A 23114-nucleotide genomic window follows, 5' to 3' on the forward strand; every position below is an offset into this window, starting at 1 on the left:
AACTTTGTGACTAGCTCCCATCTCAGTAGTGGGCCAACGAAAAATCCTAGAATCAGATATCGTATGATGTAGGGATCTTAGGCCAAGCACTAGTTAGACAGTGTTCGCTTGTCATTACTCTATCAGTGCTATTATACTACTACTGCTAAAAGACCCAATTAGAGTGCCTAGATCTACATGAAGAGGAGACCGTCCAGGCTTAATAGTCTAGCTGTGCAGAAAGGGGCTTTGCTGCTTCCCTGGCACCATTTCCCCCCTTTCTCCAGTCTCTGTGGAGGGTGCTCTGTTGGCTCTGGGATGCATGAGAGTGGACTTGGGGTGGAGTGGGGGGAATATTGCCAAGGCTTCTAAACATTTTTCCAGTCTGTAACCTATCACCAAATACCACCTACAGATATCCCATAAAGCAGCTGTGGTATAGAAAACTCATCACAAGGCCTGTGCCCTCCACTAACAGCATCATCGTGCACCATTCAAATCAATGGCAGGTTTTTCCATTGACTTGACTGGAGCATGGTCACGTCCTTAAAAAATAATGATCTTCTGTCTTCGAGCTCTAGAAGACTTTGCCACTCAATCACTCTGTCTGTGGGGAGACTCTCCTTAATGGTCATTGCTGAGTTCCAACCTTGCTGGAAGTCGCATCATTGTCACTGAGAGCTTTGATTTTGATGTAGGGTGAGGGTAGGGGAAAGGATGGGCACGTAGGTGCTTGCTTTGTACGAACTGATCCCATGCACAGACCTGGAATCTGCATGTGAACGCAGTATAGTTAGAGGCACAGCTGCTCATCTGTGTGTGGAAGCATTTTTTGTCTACACAGTGATTGCAAGCCCACATTGTAAGAAAAAAATCAGATCCTTTTAGTCCCCTATTGAAATCAGTTAAGGTATATGCATCCCGTCAATATTAGTTTGCAGCCTGAGGGAAGTATATGTTCTGCATTATTTGCTTTACAGATAACGTGTAAAAGCAGTGCCCAAATCTCTTTATATCTGAATCAATGACTTAGCTCTTTAAGATCTAAACTTCAGTTAGTTCCTATCTCTGTAATCGGCTAACTACAGTTTTTGGAACCAGCCATGCCCTTCGTGCAGGGGTTTTAGGCCAAGCACTGATCAGCCTGTGCTGCCTTGTCATTACTCTGTAAGTGCTGTTATACTAATAATAATGCAGGACCCAATCATAGCTCCGCATGCAGAGGAGACAGTCCAGGATCAGAATTCTAGCTGTGCAGTAAGGCTTTGCTTCCTCCATGGCAGTATTTTTCCCCTTTCTTCTTGTGGCAGGTGCTCTATGGGTCCTAGGATCCATAAGGGGAGAGTGGAGTTGGGGAGCATTGCAAAAGCTCCAAAATATTTTACCACTCTGTATTCTATCATCAAATACCACCACAAACCCAGCTGCTGGAGGCTGCTAAACCACCTCTGTGGCGTAAGGGCTTATGTTCACTGCAAGCTTGGTAACAAAAAGCAACAGTGAATCACGTGGTTTAGTCATTAATAATCTTGAAAGAACAACTTAAAGGACAAAGGCTCAGTAGCCGTTACCAGGCCCCTGATGTTGTCAATACCCTGGAAATGAACATGCAGTTTAAATGCCAGTGTATCATGCATGTAAATACTGTAATGATGACCCTTTTGTACCACTACTCGGCATTCCTAGAGGAAACAGCACTCGTTTGTAGGGGAGCGTGGAGAGCACCTTTGCAAAGCATATTTAAAATGGCAGCTACAAGAAGGAAGAGAGTTTGTGGAGGACATTAGGGGCCGACAGTGCAAGATTTTGCAAGTTTCTCTGCACTCTTAAGGTGATTCCAGACAAAAGAGACAATAGAATTTTATTTTAATGATCTACTACTGTAGCTTAGTAGCAATACTGCAATGTTTGGGACTATGGAATACTTGACGTTTTGTTTAATAGAGCCTCTGTAATCCTCGAGTGGGATGGTGTTTTCTACAGCATGAGTAGGATACATTTGTGATTTCACCATTTTGTATTGATTGAATTATTACCTTTGATGATGATTAGTGTCATGGTAGCACTGAGGGAGCCTAACTAACCAAAGCTAAATGAATTCTTTGCATTGGTCTTCGCTGCAGAGAGCGTGAAGGAGATTCCCACACTTGAGCCATTCTTTTTAGGTGACAAATCTGAGGAACTGTCCCCGATTGAGGTGTCTTGGGAACAAGTTGATAAATTGAACAGTAGAAAGTCACCGGGGCCAGCTGGTATTCCCCCAAGAGTTCTGAAGGAACTCAAATATGACATTGTAGAACTACTAACTAGTATGTAACCTATTGCTTAAATCAGCCTCTGTACCAGATGACTGGAGGCTAGCTAATGTGACAGATTTTTTAAAAATGCTTCCGAGATGATCCTGGCAACTTCAGGTCAGTAAATATAACTTCCGTACCAGGCAAATTGTCTGAAATTACAGTAAAGAATGGAATTATCAAACACAATATATTGGGGCTTTTGTAAAGAGAAATCATGCCTCACCAATCTGTTAGAATTCTTTGAGGGTAGGAACAAGCATGTGGACAAGGGAGATCCAATCAAATAGCCTACTTGGACTTTCAGAAAGCCTTTGACAAGGTCCCTCACCAAAGGTCCTTAAGCACGCTAAGCAGTCATGGGAGAAGAGGGTAGGTTTAAAAAAGAACTAGATAAGTTCAGGGAGGATAGCTCCATCCATGTCTACTAGCCAAGATGATCAGGGATGCAACCCTATGCTGTGTGTCCCTAAACCTCTGCCAGAAGCTGAGCCTGGATGACAGGGGATGGATCAGTCGATAAATGTCCTGTTCTGTTTATTCCCTCTGAAGCATCTGGCATTGGTCACTGTCAGAAGACAGGATAGTGGGGTAGATAGACCATTGGTCTGACCCAGTGTGGCCATTCCTATGTTCTTAATTAAGATATGCTCTAGTCACTGAACACACACAGTAAGATAGTCCCTACTATAAATAACTTAGTATAAATAGACAAAAATATATAAAGATAATCTCATCCCCAATTTTAGCGACGGTAAACTGAGGCAGACAGACTAAATTGCTTGCCCCTCCCTCCCCCTCTAAAACAAAAAACACAACCCTGGCAAAACCAGGGAACTGAACCTAGATAATTTGCATCTCTGCCCAGTGTCTTAATTAGAAGGCCAACCTACCTCATCTTTTCACAATTCCACATTAAGGTTGGGGAGATTCTAAAGGACCTGTTTCACATAGGAAAGAAATGTAGACATTTCTCTTAACATCACCGAGACCTGTGATATGGATGTGACTGAAACCACTAATAATTTAAAACACTTGTAGCTTTGGAAAGAACAAATATTTTAGAGTGACTGTAATGCTGGTTTGAGAGTTTGGATTGATAGGACTGGAACAGGTAAAAACACAAGAAATGATAAGAGAGTACTCTTGGTTTACCTAGTCAAAGTGCCTCAAATCCTGATGTGGGAGGACCAGGTACAGCAGTGACTGAAAATCACCTCCAAGCCATTCAATCAATTTGTGGTTTCTGAAGGGAGTACTAACAAGGCTATGACAATTATGTGATCTTTTATTTTGAAAATCTGCCTTTGGGAACTAGATAAACCTTCAACATGGTTCATATTGACTCCAGAACATCCTTCATGAAGAACAAAGCGGCCTGATGCTTACTCTGATGTGTAGAGCTATGCTTAATACTTAGCTTATAGCCGGATGAATGTCTACCTTTTGCACACTGCATGAGGCACTGCAGCATCAGGGCCTTAATGTACTCTAGTGTGAATTCAGTCATTAGAATTTCACTGTTCATTATGAAATTAAGCCATCAATGTATGCAAGAAACAGGGTTTTAAGAAGTGCTTTTCTATTCATGGTGAAGCAAGTATAGATAAAAACCTGTCCTAGCGTGCATCCAGCTCCCAAAAAACCCTTGCTATTTTGTGTCAGTAAATCTTCAGTCTACCTTTGACATTTCACCCTGAAAGATTTGAAAGTGAGGGGTTTTTTTTGCCTGTCTAGGACTGCACTGTATTACAGCATTCATAAGAGAGGTGATTGTATCATGACAAGTTCTTTCACAATTATGAGTAGTGTCTAGGCACTGGAAAATTCCTCTATGGACTTGTTCTGGAAAATGTCAAAAGAATTTCTTTCAGTTTTGATCACCCCTTTAACTCTTAAAAAGTCCAATTTCTTTGTCAAGGTTCTTGAAGAGAGAGGTGGCAATTTCTCAAGGAATACAATATTAGCTGCAACCTATCAGTCATTCTTATGAGACAAGCCTTGAGAGTCTGATGGCTGAGGTCTATTAACTGCTCACAAGATTGATAACAGGGGAAGCTGTAAAGGAAACTGTAGATTTCCAATCAGTTTGATCTTTGAAACTTAGAGTAACATCCTTGTAGAAACAGATGCCTGATCTGAATGAGCAGCTGTTCCATTATAAGATGTATTTTTCATTAATGATTCATTAACTAGGGAGAAGATCTATGCATCTACACAATCCAATGAGCTGCAGTCCTTGTCTTTCAATATATATGTACCCTCGCCACTGGAATTACTCTTCTGCTTAGTCATGAAACTGTAACATGAAATAGTGGAATATGTAAGTACAGCATATAGACACATAATGGGTGCAATAAATCTAGGATTTTTAAGTAAAACTATGTTCCCTCAATATGGAAAACGTGCATTCCAATCGGTTGGCAAAGATGTCTCCTAAAAGGGCCTGTTGTCTTCCAGGGCAAGCTGATCCCAAATTCTGTGGCAATGTATTCTGGTTCCTGAAGCTCTCAGGTATGGCAGAATGAAAATTCAGTGGCCATTTTTTAAAGGAAAATTTCATTTAATTAAATATTAAAGTACAACCAGTAGAGTGGCCCCTTTATTTCTTTTGATACTATTTTACACTGAACCCATGTACTTAGTTTCAGTATTGGTTGCATGGCTACACTGCAGAAGAGGCAGGGTTGGACTGGGGGCAGTGCAGCTGGGTATGGGACAGTTTGCTTTCAGCTTCCAGAAAGGTGAACCTGCAGGTGGCCAGCACTCTTATTTTTAAGCTAAATTCACAGAAGACTCAAGAGCAGGAGATATCTCTCCAGGGCTTTCACAAGATCACTGTTAAAGGCAATGAATTCAACTCTGGGCATCTAACCAATAGAAAGATGTAGACAAAATGGAGAGAGATCACTTGCTATTGTTTTCTGATTATGGGGCTGGAGAATGTGACAGCTGAGAAAAGATTAGGAACTAAGGGTGAAATCCTGGTCCCACTGAAGTCGGTGGCAAAACTCCCGTTGACTTCAGCAAAGAGAGAGAGGAATTGTTTAGGAAAGCAAAAGGAGATAAAACTAGGAATAATAGTTTTAAGCTAATGAAAAGAAAAATTTAGGATAACACACTGTGAGACTGCCTTCCAGTATTAAAAACTAGATTTGAATAAGACAACTTTCTTTGTATGAAGGAAGAGTGAAACAAACATTCACTTCTGAAAATATTAGAGGGAAAAAGGGTCTTGTGGCTAATATAGGAGTTCTGGGTTCAGCTCCCATTTTTAAAACTGGGGATATTATGTCACCACAGAACTGTTGTGAGCATAAACACATGGGAAGTCCTCAGGTATTATGGTGATGGAGGCCATGCTATTTAGGTAAAGCTGCTTACCTGTGAAATACAGAGACCTTGTCTACACACACAAGTTGCACCAGTTTAACTTAGATCTGTTTTAAATCTGGTCTACACTACAGAGTTAGGTCGATACAAGGCAACTTACTTCGACCTAACTATGGAGGTGTCTACACTTACATTTCTCTTCCGCTGATGTAACTGCCCTGCTATGCCGACTTATCTCCACCTCCATCAGCAGCATAGAGTCAAGGTTGATGTAATGAGGTCGACAGCATCACTGTAGACACTGCGTTGCTTATGTTGACTGTTACTGGATTTCATGAACCATCCCACAATGCCCCACACTGACAGTAAAATTGATACAAGTGCTCCTGGTAAGGATGCGCACCATCGTCCCAAGGAGCAAAGTGTAGACCAGGGGTAGGCAACCTATGGCAAGCGATTTTCAGTGGCACTCACACTGCCCAGGTCCTGGCCACTGGTCCGGGGACTCTGCATTTTAATTTAATTTTAAATGAAGCTTCTTAAACATTTTAAAAACCTTATTTACTTTAATATATAACTAAACTATTGTTGTATGTAAAGACTTATAGAAAGAGACCTTCTAAAAAAACATTAAAAAGTATTACTGGCATGTGAAACCTTAAATTAGAATGAATAAATGAAGACTTGGCACACCACTTCTGAAAGGTTGCCGACCCCTCGTGTAGACACACACAAGCGATATAATTACTGGGGCAGCTGTATGCTGACGTAAGTTAGGTTGACAATTTTGTAGCGTAGAGATGGCCTTAGTTAAACCACTGTAGACCCCTGGGTGGATATTTACTTTGGTTTAAGAATGGCTTTTTGCAGTTTGGCTTAAACCTATTCCCAGCCAATTTAAGCTAAACTGAAATAAGTGTCCACACAGCCATTTGAACGTTTCAAAGAGACCTTAAGTTAAACTGGTATAACTTTCACATGTAGACAAACCCGGGTGTTATATACTTCATAGGTATTTCTAAAACATGTTAGAGAATTTTTCAACAATTAAGTATAAGGATATCACCTGGAGTCAAGGATCGGTGCCCCACTGTGCTAGGTATTAGAGAGAGAGAGAGAGAGAGAGAGAGAGATCTGATCAATGCAGTTTTAATTTAAAGAACAGCTTCTGCTCCTCATTGCAATCAGTGAAGCTGAAGCTTTAAGCCTTTAAATCCAAACAACTTGATGCATCAGGAGAAATCCAAACTTAAATGTTTATAGTGCTACAGGTATGTGTTTAATTATTTATAGGATAGTAGTGATAATCAAATGGTCATGCTCCTTCCCTCAACACTAATCTGTTCACTCCATAAAACAAAGGAGTCAAGCCTTCTTACACAAAGTGTCTCACTTTTACGTTTGACTTGCTAATTTAAAAACGTATAGCCTGTTTTAGTGAATTAGCTATATGCAAATTAACACATTCACAATCAGTTCACTTTTATACATCAGTATTAAGATTGAAAAATTGAATGTCTGTCAGGGAAATTCCTACCTAATTCTGGGAGTGGTGGGGAGGGTAAAATGAAATTTGAGCTGCTACAAACAGAGATATGCTGCAGGGGTATGGAATCAGGATACTGTGGTTCTGATTTTTTTTTTTTTTTTTTACTGACTTACTGTAGAAGCATAGGCAAGTCAGTTAACATCTTTGAAAGAGGGATAATGCTATTTCCCTACCTCACAATGGCCTTATGAGAATACTACTTATCTATTAGTGCAGTGGTATTGTGGAGAAACATGAAAAATAGCTGATGATTAGCCCAATGATTAAATCTACCCACCAGAGTGAAAATACGTGCCCTGCCCTACTCTGCAATTTAAAGGACTAAGTCAGTTGTGTATTGTCCACTGTGCAAAGTATTTAATTGTAATACTGTCAATCAATTTACTGCCCTCGCTCTTACAACTGTAACAGGTTACCCGTCCCCCCCTCATTATCTCCCCTTCACATCCTTCCCAATAATGTGTATTCTATATCTTCCCCTGTATTTTCTGTCTTTTCCACTTCTCATTCCAAGATCTCCCTATATTTACACTCTACTTCACTTTTCTAAATCTTACACATACGGTGTTGCATTCTCTCAATTCTGTGACTATATCTTTTGCTTTACTCATCCCTGATCCAAGGAATGGCTACTAAAAAATAATTCACTGTTACAAAATATAGCTGCAACAGTTCTTCTTGTACCCTCTGCATAAAGGATACTATAAATTAAATTAAGGTGTATCGTTTTATTTGCATATTCTTGTTTTAACAGAATATATTTTAAAAATTATATGAGACGGTTAAATTTAAATGTAAATTTGAGAGAAGATGCTGAAGCAAACAGATTGCTCCTCTGGAATATAAATTAGCATATTAACATAATATCAAAAAGCAGTTCAAGCAGGTCACATAATATATACTATTAAGTGTGCTTTTGTAGTCTTGCCTTTGTACTCTGATACACAGATCAAAGTGTTTTCCTTGATGGTTTAAAAACACATTATGCTCATAGAAATTCTCTGTTCATCAAGAATTTTCATATTCTTCATTGTATTTACTAGAAAAAGCAATGAGTTTTGTAGGTTTATAAAGCAGACCAGTGACCCAAGTTAACAAGGATCTTTTATTTTGTGCTGTAAAAATAGTCTCAGTGACCTGCTGTCCCCTTTAATTTTTGAATACTCTGAAGGACTCTTGCTATGCACAACCATACTGTATTCAGAATTGTTTTTTTTTATGGGTGCTTAGAGGGTGGAGTGAGGAAGAAAGGGAGAATATGTTATAGAAAAAAACATGAAAAATGCATTCTATTTTCAGGAACAATTTGTTTAACTTATTTATAGTAAAAAAGGTTACATCCAGCTATCCTCTCCTTTGCAGCTAAAGTTTCCAAAACCACTTAGTTTTCCTAGTCTGTTTTCTCCTATGTAAATGCTTTTGAAATGAGTTATAAGATATACCCAGAAACAAAATGTAAAATTTTAAAGTTTAAACAGAGCACAGCTTAAACCTGAGCAGTTTGCAAAGGAAATATCTGTAAGATTATTTTCACCAAGAGAGCGTCTATTTTAATGACAAAAGCCATTTCAATGGACAGCTTCAACGAGAAAACTGCCGGCTGTCTGACTTTTTCTTGTTAATGTGTTTGAAGATTTTGGATTTGTGGACATTCTTTGATTTCTGGTAACCAAATCCTCCACCTCCGCCTCTTTTTTGAAATCTTCTACCTTGGCTGCTGTTCACATCTGGGAATTTTTGGTTAAGGAATACAGACAACAAACATTAAACCAACTTAATTGTCACACTTTTCAGTATGGTGGGATGTTTTCAGGGGAAAAGAACAACACAGTGTTCATGGCATTTTACAGAGCAAAAACTTAATGGATGCAAGGCAAGGGTGGAGAAAACTTGTCAAACTAAAAACTCACCTAGTGCTTGTCATTCCATTGATTGTTTTCTATTTTTCCTTCATCCAAATTGTTTAACTCTGTTCCTTCTCACACTATGGATCACACTAAAGCTATAAATGGGTGAGCCCTTACCACCAGTAATTCTGAAAATTTGAGAAGCAGTCCCTATACTTTTCTTTCCCCTAGACGATAGGCCACAACCATTACATTGAAGTATGTATCTCATTGTGCAAATCCCACATTAGTAAAAGAGAAAATTACTCTCAAGAATATACATGCAATATTCCCAGATCCACTATATATGCAAAAATTAAAATGATGTTATTCTTTCCCTGCCATATATACATACTCATGAACAAATATTAAAACTGGCAAAATAACTGGTTAACTTCTTCCTTAAAACTATTCTCTTAGGGTTAGAACATCCTTAGATAATTAATAGTAAAACTATCATTTGTACTTAGATACTTCAGTGATGTGCACATTAGAAATGTTAAGCAGATAGATAAATTAGTTTTGACACATTGCAATAAAAGGATACTGAGATCAACAAACGGAGGGACTTTGAAACCAAATGAAAGGGAAACTTTGGGTAGATCCAAGTTATTGACGTTATAGATCTGTTTCAGAGAATGGGAGTCGTAAGCTCTAATGTATGCTTTGTATGCTTCCTGGGCTGACTTGTGAAGGAAATAGTTCTTCTCAATCAATTTTTCAAGCTGGAAAAAGAAAGGCAAGACCGTTGTATCCAATTATGGCTGTAACCCGTTTATAAATTATACAGCAAATATGTCATTTATATTAATTTATATTAGAAATAATGACATTCATTTATGTCACAACATATGAATTACATGTAACTATGAATATCTTTTTGGAAGGGCTGACTCAATGCCTTTATTTAAATAGGATTTTTAAAAGTCCTTTCAGTGTTGGTTATTTGAAATTTCAGTTACTGCAAAATGGCTTTATAAATCTTTATACAATGGAATGATTAAGACTAACTAACCACAAATATTCAGAAGAGATGGCAAAATTCCACGAAAATAATAGACCAAAAAGCCACCAATGCCCAAATACACTGCTTCACTAGTTTCTGCATTTAGAATCAAAAGTGACAACCTTCCGAAAAATAAACAGAGCATTTCTCTGAAATTCAATTCAACTTAAGCAGAACACAAACTGAATGGTGAGCTCATCAGTTCTGACACTCTGGGTTAAACCATGACCTTGCTGACTCAGGATTTCAAGCCAACTGAAAAACCATATTTATAGAAAAATTATTGCATAAAACTAGAATTTATATAGTGCATAAAAACAGAATTTATATATTAGCCAAAAAACAGCTCACTCCTAATTTTAAAATCTTTTTTTCTAAATTTTAATTCAAATTAGTCATTTTTATTACTGAATGTATGTACATACAACATGGAATTTTTTCCACATTTACAAAAAAAGCCTAGTCTACTTAGATTCCTACGCCATGATCATGACCTTATATCTGAACATTAAAGAAATCTATCTTCCACTGCATTATGATAGCATGTAAATCAGGCCAGTTAAACAGCAGAATTTACAAATGTCATTTCTAGATTTTTCTGTTCCTGTAGAGGTACAGAGTAATCCTTTTATGAAGTATTACATTACACGTAAATGGAACACGGTACATTTATTCAGTAAGGGCAAAAAAACCCTACATTTATTGTGCTAGGTACACATGCGTTATCCACAAATATAAACCTCTGTTTATAAAGTCAAAGGCATACTTAAAATTACTATGGCAGATTAAACTGTCATATTATAAAAAAGAAAAACACCAGTTTCTAAACAGGCATATATTCATTCTCACTGAAGTCAATGACAGGTTACTTGTATGTTATGAAGGCAGAATTTGATACTTCAAATGAAACAGTGTATCTGAAATTATAACATGGTGTCATCATAAAGTCATGGACAGCCATAATGACATGAGGGCTTAGCACTTAAGAGCAAATATCTAGAGGAATCTTTCAAATCATGTAAGCACATTTCCACAATTTCTTTAAACCTTCCATTGCTTTGTAAGAGCAGGCTAGTCTATACCTATAATCATTTTCATGTAAAAATCCAGAAAACTAATATGAAATAACTTTATACCTGAGACTGGATGTCTGAAATTTTTGACCAGGAAAATTCAAATTCACTTAATGGTACCTACCAAAAAAAAGAAAAGAAAAAAAAAAATGGTGTTTAGATAACTCTTACACAGTATTATATAGCCTATAAAAGAAAGTGCAAGTAAGAGTTACAGCATTCACCTAAAGAAAACGGTAACTAAGGCCCCCATCTACACTAGAAAAAGTTATACCAGTATAACTATGACTGCTAGCTAAGCAGTTATAACTGTAATACTGGTAATATGCCCTGGTGTGGACACAGTTACACTAGTATAATATCTTATACTGGTATAAACACTTATATCCATATAACTGTGGTCCACAGTATGTCGTTTTGCCACTTTAACTATGATTAAAATAGCAAAATGTTCAAATGTAAACAAGTCAGAAAGGAAGGCAAGTTAAACATATGCAGATAGTTGACTTCTTCTCATTATTCAAATAATGTCCTTTAAAAGTTCCAGTAAGTATTTTTGCAGGGCTTTTTGGTGCAAAGCATTCTATCACCAGGGTGAGAATAGTGGGTTTTCCACAGAAAGGTTCTGAACTTGAAAACGATGGAAAGTGTGAACCACTTTTTCTATATGAATAAAGGCTTGAGATAGGGATTTTGAAGGCATTTCAGTCTCCTTCCTGCTCCTCTAGAACTATCGGGTTTTTAATCAGAGCACATCATTGAAGGGACATTTTTTCTTTATGGAAATGAAATATGGCAGTGACTCAGGACTGAGAAAACAAATGAGGAATTGGTAAATTTAGCAGCTGTCCTGCCTTTTGATATACTACAGACTGAAACTTGTGATTTTTTTCCTGCCATTTCTTAAAATAGAGACTTTTAAGAATATATTACCAGGGTTGCGTCTTTCTTGTTTTTGTCGGAGCACCACGTACCTAGTGGCTTTGGTAGAGGACTCTCTCAAACATTTTTTCCCTTTTACAGCACATCATTAAGCTGCACTGTCACATGATTCCAGCTACCCTGGAATTTAAATGATTATGTAGTTTCTATTGCGCTGGCCACCTTGCATTTCTATTAAATTATTCAGTTAAACATTTTCTAAGCAATAAAATGGGTTTCGGTTAAAATACTGAAACACTTGATTAATCATTACAGTTTCTACATCAAAATATTCCAGCAGCATAGTAAAATACTACACACGACTTTACCCTGGCTTGCTTTAGGTAACGAAGGAAACCCAATTCTTCTGGTCGTAAAATGAGTAGAGCATGTCCTCTGCCATTTATACCTCTGGCAGTTCTACCAACACGATGAATGTACTCCTTTTTGGAAAAAGAATAGTTAAAAATGTAATAATTTGAAATCAAAATTCTTATGCCAAGTAATTTCTTTAAAACAAACACTATTACTATCTCCAGAATATGCTAATATCAGTACAGATGATGGTCAAGCTCAACATTTAACACCATGCAAAATAAATATTTCCACGCCCTGATTCAAGGTCCTGGGTCAATGGGATCTGCTTTTGACTCTTGCAAATGTGAATAGCCTAACAGAAAAACAAACTTAATAGTAATACAGCTATGGAGTCTCTCATCCATAATGCTGTAAATTCCGCTCATCACATTGAAATCTACTGATAAAGAAACCAAGCGCTGCAAACCTGAAGCACTAGGTTTGATGAAGAGACACTCAATTAAAAAAATCCATTTTAAAATATTTTACTTATTGTTGTTATAACCAATACCTATGATTACTGTTAGTAATTTTTCTGCCTTTTTTCCCCCCAGTTTGATTACTTAGTGCAGTTGTTTGTATGGGTCTTTCACACAGTAGCAGGAAGAAAAACGAAACTGGAAAATAGTGACTTTAAAAAAAAAAAACTCACAAAAATTGTCAGGGGGACTTAAGGGCAAGTATACAACCCTATACTTCTTTTGACTCATTTTTAGAATTAACTAAGTATTAAGTCTAAGGACACAGCGCTTTTCCCAACCGGCAATCATTTTAGAAGCATGCTGAATGCTTCAAATAAGTGGTGCATTCAGCACATGAATTGTAAAAATCAAGCTTTTTTCCAGGAACAATAATAGAAAGTCAGTTGTTGGATGCAAACCATGCCTGAGCCTAACAGTTTCCTGTAGAAGGGTAATTAAGTCCATACTTCTCCAAAAGCGTGGAAGGTGAGAGAGAAATCAGAAGCATTTGCAGGAGACAAGTTACCTTAGGGTCATCTGGAGGGTCATACTGGACAATCCAATCAACTTCAGGAATATCCAGTCCTCTGGCAGCTACATCAGTGCACAACAATATTCCAGAATCTGCATTACAGAACTGGAAAAATGTGGTGGTCCGTTTAGTTTGTTTCTGCTTGCCCTAGAGAAAACGTATTCAGGATTGAATTAGTTAACCACAAAAAAATTCTGCAAATCAGTCTTCAGAATTGTAGCTTTACATGTACACAAAGAAATATATTCTCATACACTGTGGTTACACTAAGAAGATTTAAAACAATGCGTTGAAGCATCTTTCCATCTAACCGACTCATACCTACCCACGCATCCATGGCTTTTAAAAGCAGAACCATTTTCATAGTGCATAAACAAAGCAGGCTGATGTACAGCACAGAGCCACATAAATGCTACTTTGGAGGAGGTTACATTGTACAGTCTAAAGCAATAAGTGCTCAATCCTTGGAACACACAATGCAATGGGACTATTCAAGGGCTTAAAGTTAAGGATATGCCTAATTGTTTGAAGGATCAGAGAGTAAAACAGTAACAATTGCAAGATTAGAGAGAAATAGAAGACGATAGATAAGATTCCTCCGATTTAGCACTTCCATTCAGAATGCAGCACAAAGACCTTAGCAGGACCAAAAAAAACCCCCAAAACAAACACCACACACTGAGGTGAGTTAACTCCTCAATTATGTTTGTTTCATAAAGTATTTATCACCTTAAATCAAATATACAATTAGTCCATATTCCCAACTATTTAAGGCTGCAGTTGTGATAACAGAACAAAATAAAAACACTTATCCAAATGGGGATGCAATGGAAGTCAAAATTTAAAAAAAAAATTACCAACTGAAGAGGTGCCTGAAGTATGTGGCAAAAAAGAATTATTGTTTCCTTTTTGCAAATTCTATCAAATATAAATACCTACCCTTGTGGTTTGCTTAGTAAAGCGGAGACTATTAAGCAAGGACTAATGCTAAATTAAAAACAATAGTAACGTTGATTTCCACAGAGACAATGAAAAGCTCCACTATCTCCACAGTATGGACGCATGATGAAATCATTTTCAGTGAGCAAACTTGGAATCTCTAACCTGGATGTTTGATGGAAAATGCCCTTTTAACACACAACTCCATCTCACTGACAGAAATCTTGTTCTTCAGATGCATGTTTAAAAGATCAGGTTGAAGGGGAAGCTGGTTTGAAAGGGTTAACTTATTACTCCGGCACTGACATTCTCTCTCCATACACCCCAGTTTTGATAAAGGCCATCTACAGTTCAGAGTAACTTCACAAGATAGAAAGCTGTTCAGATATTATACACACTTATTCTTAACTCAGTTCAGAATATCTGGATTTGGATTTCAATATCATAAGCACCTGAAGGAGAGCATTTTCTTGAGACAGTCAGGAAGTTACGAGCCTAGGAAAATTATTTTTTAGGTGTTTGAGAGATCAACTCTGGCACGGGTATGTCAGAATTCTGAACTCAGGCCTGACCCAGCTGTTGAACAGATTAGCTGACCTTTATTAAAGATCTGTTTCAGAGTACTTGGGTTTTGGCAACAGATTCCCATAATAGTATTTCTTCTCCACAAAGTGAATCCAGTCTTTATAAAAGAACAACCCCTAGAAATTGAAAATCCTCTCTTTGCACACAGAAGAGGGGTTGCATCAATGGCAGTAATGAAATTCAGCCTCTGGGCCCTTTCAAACTGTAGCCCTCTCTCCTGAGAGTGGCAAGGATGCCAGTGATTTTGCAATAATAATATGTCTCTGTTAGACTGGGATAACCAAGGAAAAGCCAGAGAGTAACAACTTTCAGTTACTTTCAGACTTAACAGGTTTTGAAACGGCAACCTAGAGAATAAAACTGTTTTTCAAAAATTCACTGAAGAAAATACTTACATGAATGGCCATGACTGGCAAGTCGATATAGTTGAGTAGTTCATAGTGGTATTTCACAGACATACATGATGAGAAAAATACCATCAGCTTTTTCTTCCGATTTTTCTTGAGGAACGTGAACAGCAGAAGGAACCTTTTTTCGGACGGACACACTACGTATCCCTGGAAATCATTCAAAGCCAGTTATTTAAAACATGTATGAAACATGCTTTTGTTTCAAATAACTCAGTTAAGTCAGTGCAGCAAATGGAGCTTTAAAACTTATATTTTAAGTCTTTGGTTCCACAGCAATATTAAACAAAACTTTCAGACATCTATGTTCCCTTCTTTCCCAGTCTCACCTTCTTGGGAACTGACATCCACATAGTATACTTAATAAATTATCTAATGAAGAAGTATATTAGGGAATTATTGATAAGAAGAAGTTACATTGTTTATAACAACTACAAAGATGTTCAAAGACTTTTTTAATCACTGTAAATAACACACCTTACATTATCTATCTATTTCCTAAGTCCTTAACATTCAGAACTTTTTTCAAAGCTCATGATTTAAAAACAAATTCTGCTACTGATCAAGTCTTTGGCATCTATGGAAAGGCGATAAGTAACAACCTGGAATTCTGCAGCAGCCCTCTCACCTCACAGTATTGTGAACTGGCGTTCTAATCCCAAAGCTGTTGGTATTGCTTATCTTGCAACATCTACTAAATGTAAATAATTCCTTATAGGTGGCTAATGCCAGAGAGATTTAATCAATCTCCTAGCAGTTGTCCAACCAGGATGACCAAAGACCAGCTGCACTTTAAGACTGTACTTTGCGTTTATAGAATCCACATAAAAATCGATGTCTAGAAGTAGTTTGTGCACATATTGCATCTATTTTTACTAGTATTTCTGCTTAACTTTACCTGTTCAAGACCATCTACTGTGGCTGTTTCCTTGTTATCATCAACCCCAACATACAGTGGCTCCTTTTTCAGAGATATCTTAGCCAGGTCTTCAACCTTTCGGGTTTGTGTAGCAGAAAAAAGCATGGTCTGTCTGCGCTCTGAAATAATTCATAAAAAATGATCTCACTTTTACAGAGGATTATGCAAATAGTAGAGACACAAGATGCAGTTGGGGGGTTCCTGGTGTGTGTTTTGCCTGTTTTCCTCAGGGGGTGGGCGAATATAGTTTTTACTCTATCTTGTCTGTCTCTACTACAACCACTATCAATGTGATTTACACTATGTAGTAGTACACATGACCTACAAAGAAATGCTTGTTTTAAAAAATATTTAATACCTATAAACCCTAAGCAGTCCTTTCCCTTCAGAGGTATGTTACTATTAATTTGCACTGCTGTTTACACGGAAAATAGCAATCAAACCAGATCATATTTTAATTCTAGCTAGTATAACTGCTATATTTGTTCATTCACATAAATATCAAATACTTTTTTGTCTCCTCAGAAAAACTTCTGAAATTCATTGCAACAAGGTAACTAATATGTTACACAAAAAAGTATTTCTTTTACCAGTTTTACACAGTTTTGCCTTTTAAATTTAATTTCATGGTACAGAGGTTATACCACACCACCATACATTACATGTGTACACACATTACTCTTGCTGTATGGGACAGCCCCTGTGCCTATGCTGAGCCTTGCTGACTTCACTGGGACTGTGCACAGGTGCATAAGGGGCCGCCTGCATGGATCCCATTGCCTGATACAAACATAGGCGCTGATCCTGCAATGTTTCACTCTTGTCTAAATGTATTGGGGGGGGGGAGGGGAGGGAGGATAGGGAGGAAATCAAGCACAATCCCTTTTACTTATGACGCAAAGAACAATAACAGAATTGATTCCCTATAGTTTTAGCCTCTCTAGTTACCAGTACGAACTACTATTCTACTCGTCTTTTGATGTTTAGTTTTACATACTACATATTCAGTTGCTACTACTCTTAAATACATCAGACTGCATATTTACTAAAAGGCACTTGTTTCATGTTTTCCTCTGTTTCTAAAGAGGAAAGAGTTCTTCAGTTGTTCTGAGAAAGACTGCCTGCTATAAAAGAGCAATACAAGGAGTAATAGGATGAAATTTAGAAAAGGAAAAAAAAAATTAGGTAAGGATCAGGATAAACTTCCTGAAGTACAGTCTCTGAATATGTGTAGGAGACTCCCAAGTGAAGGGATGGAAACCTTTTAGTGTGCAACATTTAAATTGTGTCAGAAAATACTGTACTGTAGGGAACAAGCCTGCACTGGCAGAAAGATGCCCTAGATAAAAATGAAAGACACCTCTTACATTAACTTCTGTGGGCTAAATTATTTCTTTAAGGTGCCCATGAAAAGCCTGTCCCCTTCAGATAAATGATGGTCTGAGAGTGCCTACCCCATACAGGTGACAAAAGGGTTAATGTGGTTCTGAGAGACCAATTAACCCACCTGGTGACACATGGGGGATGGGCCAACCCTAATTAATGATGAAACCAGCTGGGTTCTATAAAGAGAGGAAGTTTGGAGCAGAAGGGGGCTGCAGGGAGAAATACTACTGTCTCTGTCCTGGTAGTAGGGAGTGACAAGACTTGTAGGAAATAGGAAGCATTTTGTAAGGTGAGGAGAAAGTCCACAGTAGGGCTTGGTAGGAAGAAGTCCAGGGAGGAGACAGCAAGGAGTATGGTGGAGTGAACCTGGACTGCCTGTCCTAGGGTCCCTAAATTGGAACCCAGTGTAGTGAGAGGCTAGGTTTCCCTACCAGCCTCTGGTAAGGTGGCATAAAGCCCCTGAAAATGTGATATGGACTAATAGAAGCCCTGAGAAAAAGAAAAAAGCACCGACAAGAAGCATGGATCACTGGACCCAGAATTGAGGGTGGCAGACTGGATGGAGGGATCAGACATTTGTTTTTGCTAGACTTTATCATCCCTGATGGGGTGGGACTAAACATGATCTGACAAGAAGGTTGAATTGCAAGAAGAAGCAGACCACTGCAGGCAAAAAAGACTGTCAGCAGGGGATGCTTTAGGAGGAGAGCCTGCTAGCCCACATCCAGCCATAAGGGGGTGCTCCAGTGGTAAGTTGACTCATCTATAAATGGTAAAATATAACAAGTTTCTGCTGGCTACTGTATACTGAATTAAGAATGTGTGTGTGTGTCAGTCAGAACAAGCATTAGAAAGTGTAGGACAATCGTTCCAAGACTAAAACTACCATACCCAAAAGCCTTTTCTCCTAATTCTCTCCTTCCTTGACCAACATGATCAGCAGGCAACATGACTTCTAGAAATGACACAGATTTTACTTACTTGGTAGAAGTTTTATGATCTGTTTCATTTCTTCCTCAAACCCAACCTCCAGGATGCGATCTGCTTCATCAATTACCAGACACTGCAGGTTCTTGAACATAAACCCTGGGGTGTTCTACATGATTTTAAATGAACACAAAGTCAGCCAGAGAAACTGCGTATGGGTGGGATGTTTTGTTTTGTTTTGTAAATACATAAGGCTACCTGATATTTTACCTACCTGCATGTGGTCCAGAAGTCTACCTGGTGTTGCCACTATAATGTTGATCCCATTTGCAAGTTTCTGTGCCTCAGCTGATCTGTTACTGCCTCCCATTATCAGGCCGTAGGTGTGAACGTGATGAGTCATCAGTTCTTTCAGAACTCCGTAAGTCTGCATGGCAAGCTCTCGAGTAGGTGAAAGAATCAGAACACCCGTTCCTAGAAAAAAAAGTTGCTCATTTCAGCAAAAATTAAGCCAAGTAATCCTTCCCTCTCTCCCTAAGAATGACGTCAACTTAACTGAGACGCACAGAGAGAGTCTTACCATTCCTGGGCATGAATCTTAACTTGTAGATGAGCTCTACGGCAGGAACGAGGAATGCAAGTGTTTTGCCACTGCCCGTTTTTGCAGCTGCTAGAATATCTCTGTAGGTGTCAATTTGGAAGAAAATATTTAGTTTTTCACATTATCACCAGCATTTAATATTTTAGTTACTTTTATAGAGGAAAAAATTAACAGCTCAGATTTGGTAATGGTAAGTATTTAACCATTCAAAAACAGCCCTGGTCAACAGTGACTGGAACCATCCAATCAAGGCAGAGAACTTTGGTCTCCAGAGCAGTCAACTTGCTATGGGATTGGCTCAGAGACTCTCTCCCCTGCCTGACTGCCATTCCACTAGTTATGGTCCATGTGAACAAGAAACAGAACTTTAACAGGAGTTGGACTTCCACTATGGAACTCACCTCACAAGAGACAGCAAAGATCAGAGATCCCCACTTTCAAAACTAAATGTAATACTAATTTCTACTGAGCTTTCCCTCAATTTCTTCACACAAACCATACAGGCACAACATGGACACTCACACAAGAAACAAACAAATAAGCTTATCAACCAAACAAACTTTCTCCTGAAGGCTGGGAAGAAAGCAAGCAAATGAAAAATTAATTCTACTTGGGAATTACATGGAAGTATTGGGGAAATATGTGGAAGACACTCCTACTTGGGTAACAGGGGCCATATAAGTACTTAAAACACATGATCACTAAAAAAACCCATGACTTTCTAAAAAAATATTATAACTCATACAATCCAAATAAGTTGTATCCCAATACTTTTAAAAACCTTTATTTTTAAATAAAATTTGAACACAATGAAACAAAACATAACACATGCACAAGATGGAAATACCAAATAAACAACAAATTCAATGTTCATTATTTGTAAAACCCTGAGTGGGGGGATGGGACCCTGAACTTGCAGGGGTCATGCAGGGCATCAATTATTAAAGTGACTAAATAGACAAATAAGCGAGAACATAACCTATAAGTATTAGGGACTAATACATAAACTAAATTGCAAAAGTATGCAATAGTTTCATGTGTGACCAGAAATCCTCATTCTTTCCAAGCATTTCTATTAAAATTTTTCATTAATGCAGTAGCAGAGAGCTCTAAAGCCAGTCTGTGTACGAGGGAGGAATTGCAATCCCAATATACTTTTAAGGTGTTTGTATTTCACATGGAGATAAAACTGAGGTGGAATTTTAATTCCACATTTTTTTTTTTAAATCTATTTCTTACCTGCCTTCCAGAAGGGGTTTAATACTTTTATGTTGAATTTCTGTCATGTGTGTAAAGCCCATATCAGTTATTCCTTTCAGCGTGTTCTCGCTGATTAGATCAGACAGTGAAGCAAATGAGGTGTCTTCAAAAGCACCTGAAGAGAAATAGTTCAACCATCTTAACCTTGTTTCTTCAAAACCTGCCCACCTTCACTGGCTATTTGGCTAAATGTATCTAGCAATTAACAAGTTAAGTTTCAAGTTACTGTATCCGATTACTACAAGCGGTGTTGTCTTATGCAGGTTAGTACCACTTCATCATTAAGTCAATAAGAAAAGGAAAATCAGGGAAACTAAGACAAATCGAACATGTAAGTGACATAAAACCTCTTAAAGAGCAGGCCCTCACAAATGAAAATCATCATTCAATTTAGAGACTAACAGATTTAAGGTGCCACTGGACAACTTGTTGTTTTTGTGGCTTCAACTTAGAAGAATCAGCTATCTGCCAAACTTAACAAGAAAAACCTATGGCAAAAACTTTCAAATTTGGCTGTTTAGAGTCAGACACCTAACTTCAAGTACATAAGTTAGGAGAGGAAAAAAAAAAGACTTACTCTAAAGAGTTTCAGAACTTGCTCTAGGCAAAAAGAAAAACAGATATGGAAGCTCTGACACAAGTTACCTGTTACACCAAGAGGTAAACTGGGCCCTTCGGTATCCTCATCCATTACTTCTCTCTCTTCAGGATCCTCGTTATTTTCTTCTACTACAGGATCCTTGCTATCTTTTGCATCATCCGTGTCTGCATCTTCCTCTTGTTCTTCAGTCTTTGCTTTTTTAGTTTCTGTACCTGCCATTAATTTTTAGAGAGAATGAACACACCAAAGAAGTCACACTTAATAATGGTTGCAAAGAATATATCTATCACAAAAAAGGAGCTAATCGGATATTTATTCCCCCAGTATAAATCATTCATGCAAGTTTCAATATAGCAGGGATTTCATTTTAGTTCATGCTTTTTATCAACTTATAGGGAGGAGGAAAAAAAATTGTTTCAGGAAGTCATTCCACAGGCTAGGGCAGGCAGCACTGCATCAGTTGATGTGTTCCCAACCAAGGAGGGATAAAAAAATTTAACACACAGTTTAAAGTTTCTTCCTTTCCTTTGCAAAGCAGGCAAGTGCATTAGGGTAGCAAGACCTATAGGATATAAATATTAGTTTACATACAGTAAAGTGCTGTAAAAGGTTGGGAAGAGGTGCTCCTGAACAGGAAGATAGGGGGTACACAGCTAACTGTGGAAATCAACTACAAGGCAAAGTTCCTAACAGGAAATACTGAAATGTTTTAACATATGTAGGATGGAGTATTTAATGTAAAATGTTTTCTCTTTTTAAGAATAGATGAAAAAGCAGAATCCCTGTTCAACAAGTAGACTGATAACTGTTTAATATGCATTAGAGTACAGTTCTCTGAGAAAAACAGGTCTGTTATAATATGTAAATCACTAGCTATTAATATACATTTACATTTTAAGCTCAGTGATTACTTTATTTCCCTTAAATGACTGTGCAGATAGAATGATAGTCAACTTGTTTTTCATTTAAAAATAATTTATAAGTCTTTACTTATAAATACTGCATACATGAGACGCAAAAACATTGAGGCTATGCCTACACTACCACTTATGTCAGTATAGCTCATGTCACTCAGGGGTGCGAAAAAGCCACTCACTGAGTGAGGTAAATTACGCTGACCTAAGCGCCATTGTGGACAGCACTATGTCGGCAGATGGGCTTCTGCCGCTGACATAGCTACAGCCACTCGTTGGGGGTGGATTAATTAAAAGTTGACAGGAGAGCTCTATCCTGTCAGCTCAGAATGGCTACGCACACAAACACAAAAAAGAAGCTTACAAGAAGTGGAAGATTGGACAAATGACCAGGGAAGGGTATAAAAATATTGCTCAGGGATGCAGGAGTGAAATCAGGAAGGCCAAATCACACCTGAAGTTGCAGCTAGCAAGAGATGTTAAGAGTAACAAGAAAGGTTTCTTCAGGTATGTTAGCAACAAGAAGAAAGTCAAGGAAAGTACAGGCCCCTTACTGAATGAGGGAGGCAACCTAGTGACAGAGGATGTGGAAAAAGCTAATGTACTCAATGCTTTTTTTGCCTCTGTCTTCACGAACAAGGTCAGCTCCCAGACTACTGCACTGGGCAGCACAGCATGGGGAGGAGGTGACCAGCCCTCTGTGGAGAAAGAAGTTCTTTCTTTGTCCACAGAAATAGTTCGGGACTATTTAGAAAAGCTGGACGAGCACAAGTCCATGGGACCGGATGTGCTGCATCTGAGAGTGCTGAAGGAGTTGGTGGATGTGACTGCAGAGCCATTGGCCATTAGCTTTGAAAACTCATGGCAATCGGGGGAAGTCCTGGACAACTGGAAAAAGGCTAATGTAGTGCCCATCTTTAAAAAAGGGAAGGAGGAGGATCCTGGGAACTACAGGCCAGTCAGCCTCACCTCAGTCCCTGGAAAAATCATGGAGCAGGTCCTCAAGGAATCAATTCTGAAGCACTTAGGGGAGAGGAAAGTGATCAGGAACAGTCAGCATGGATTCACCAAAGGCAAGTCATGCCTGACTAATCTAATTGCCTTCTATGATGAGATAACTGGCTCTGGGGATGAGGGGAAAGCGGTGGACGTGTTGTTCCTTGACTTTAGCAAAGCTTTTG

General features: G+C 38.2%; 1 protein-coding gene across 1 annotated transcript in view; it reads right to left on the bottom strand.

The window, feature by feature from the left end:
• Positions 1–7596: 7596 nt before the first annotated feature.
• The window catches only part of DDX18 (DEAD-box helicase 18), a 29700-nt gene continuing 14182 nt past the window's right edge, over positions 7597–23114 (bottom strand). Inside the window, exons 4-15 of the mRNA XM_074967230.1 lie at positions 21064–21231; positions 20398–20533; positions 19138–19238; positions 18832–19031; positions 18612–18726; positions 16224–16363; positions 15314–15475; positions 13389–13541; positions 12374–12487; positions 11187–11243; positions 9592–9769; positions 7597–8885 (exon numbers count right to left, since the gene is read on the bottom strand). Of these exons, the coding sequence (XP_074823331.1) occupies positions 8740–8885; positions 9592–9769; positions 11187–11243; positions 12374–12487; positions 13389–13541; positions 15314–15475; positions 16224–16363; positions 18612–18726; positions 18832–19031; positions 19138–19238; positions 20398–20533; positions 21064–21231 (1670 nt within the window). The 3' untranslated portion in view covers positions 7597–8739. The remainder of the gene's footprint in view (positions 8886–9591; positions 9770–11186; positions 11244–12373; positions 12488–13388; positions 13542–15313; positions 15476–16223; positions 16364–18611; positions 18727–18831; positions 19032–19137; positions 19239–20397; positions 20534–21063; positions 21232–23114) is intronic.

This window comes from Natator depressus, chromosome 11, assembly GCF_965152275.1.
Source record: "Natator depressus isolate rNatDep1 chromosome 11, rNatDep2.hap1, whole genome shotgun sequence".
Lineage (NCBI taxonomy): Eukaryota > Metazoa > Chordata > Testudines > Cheloniidae > Natator > Natator depressus.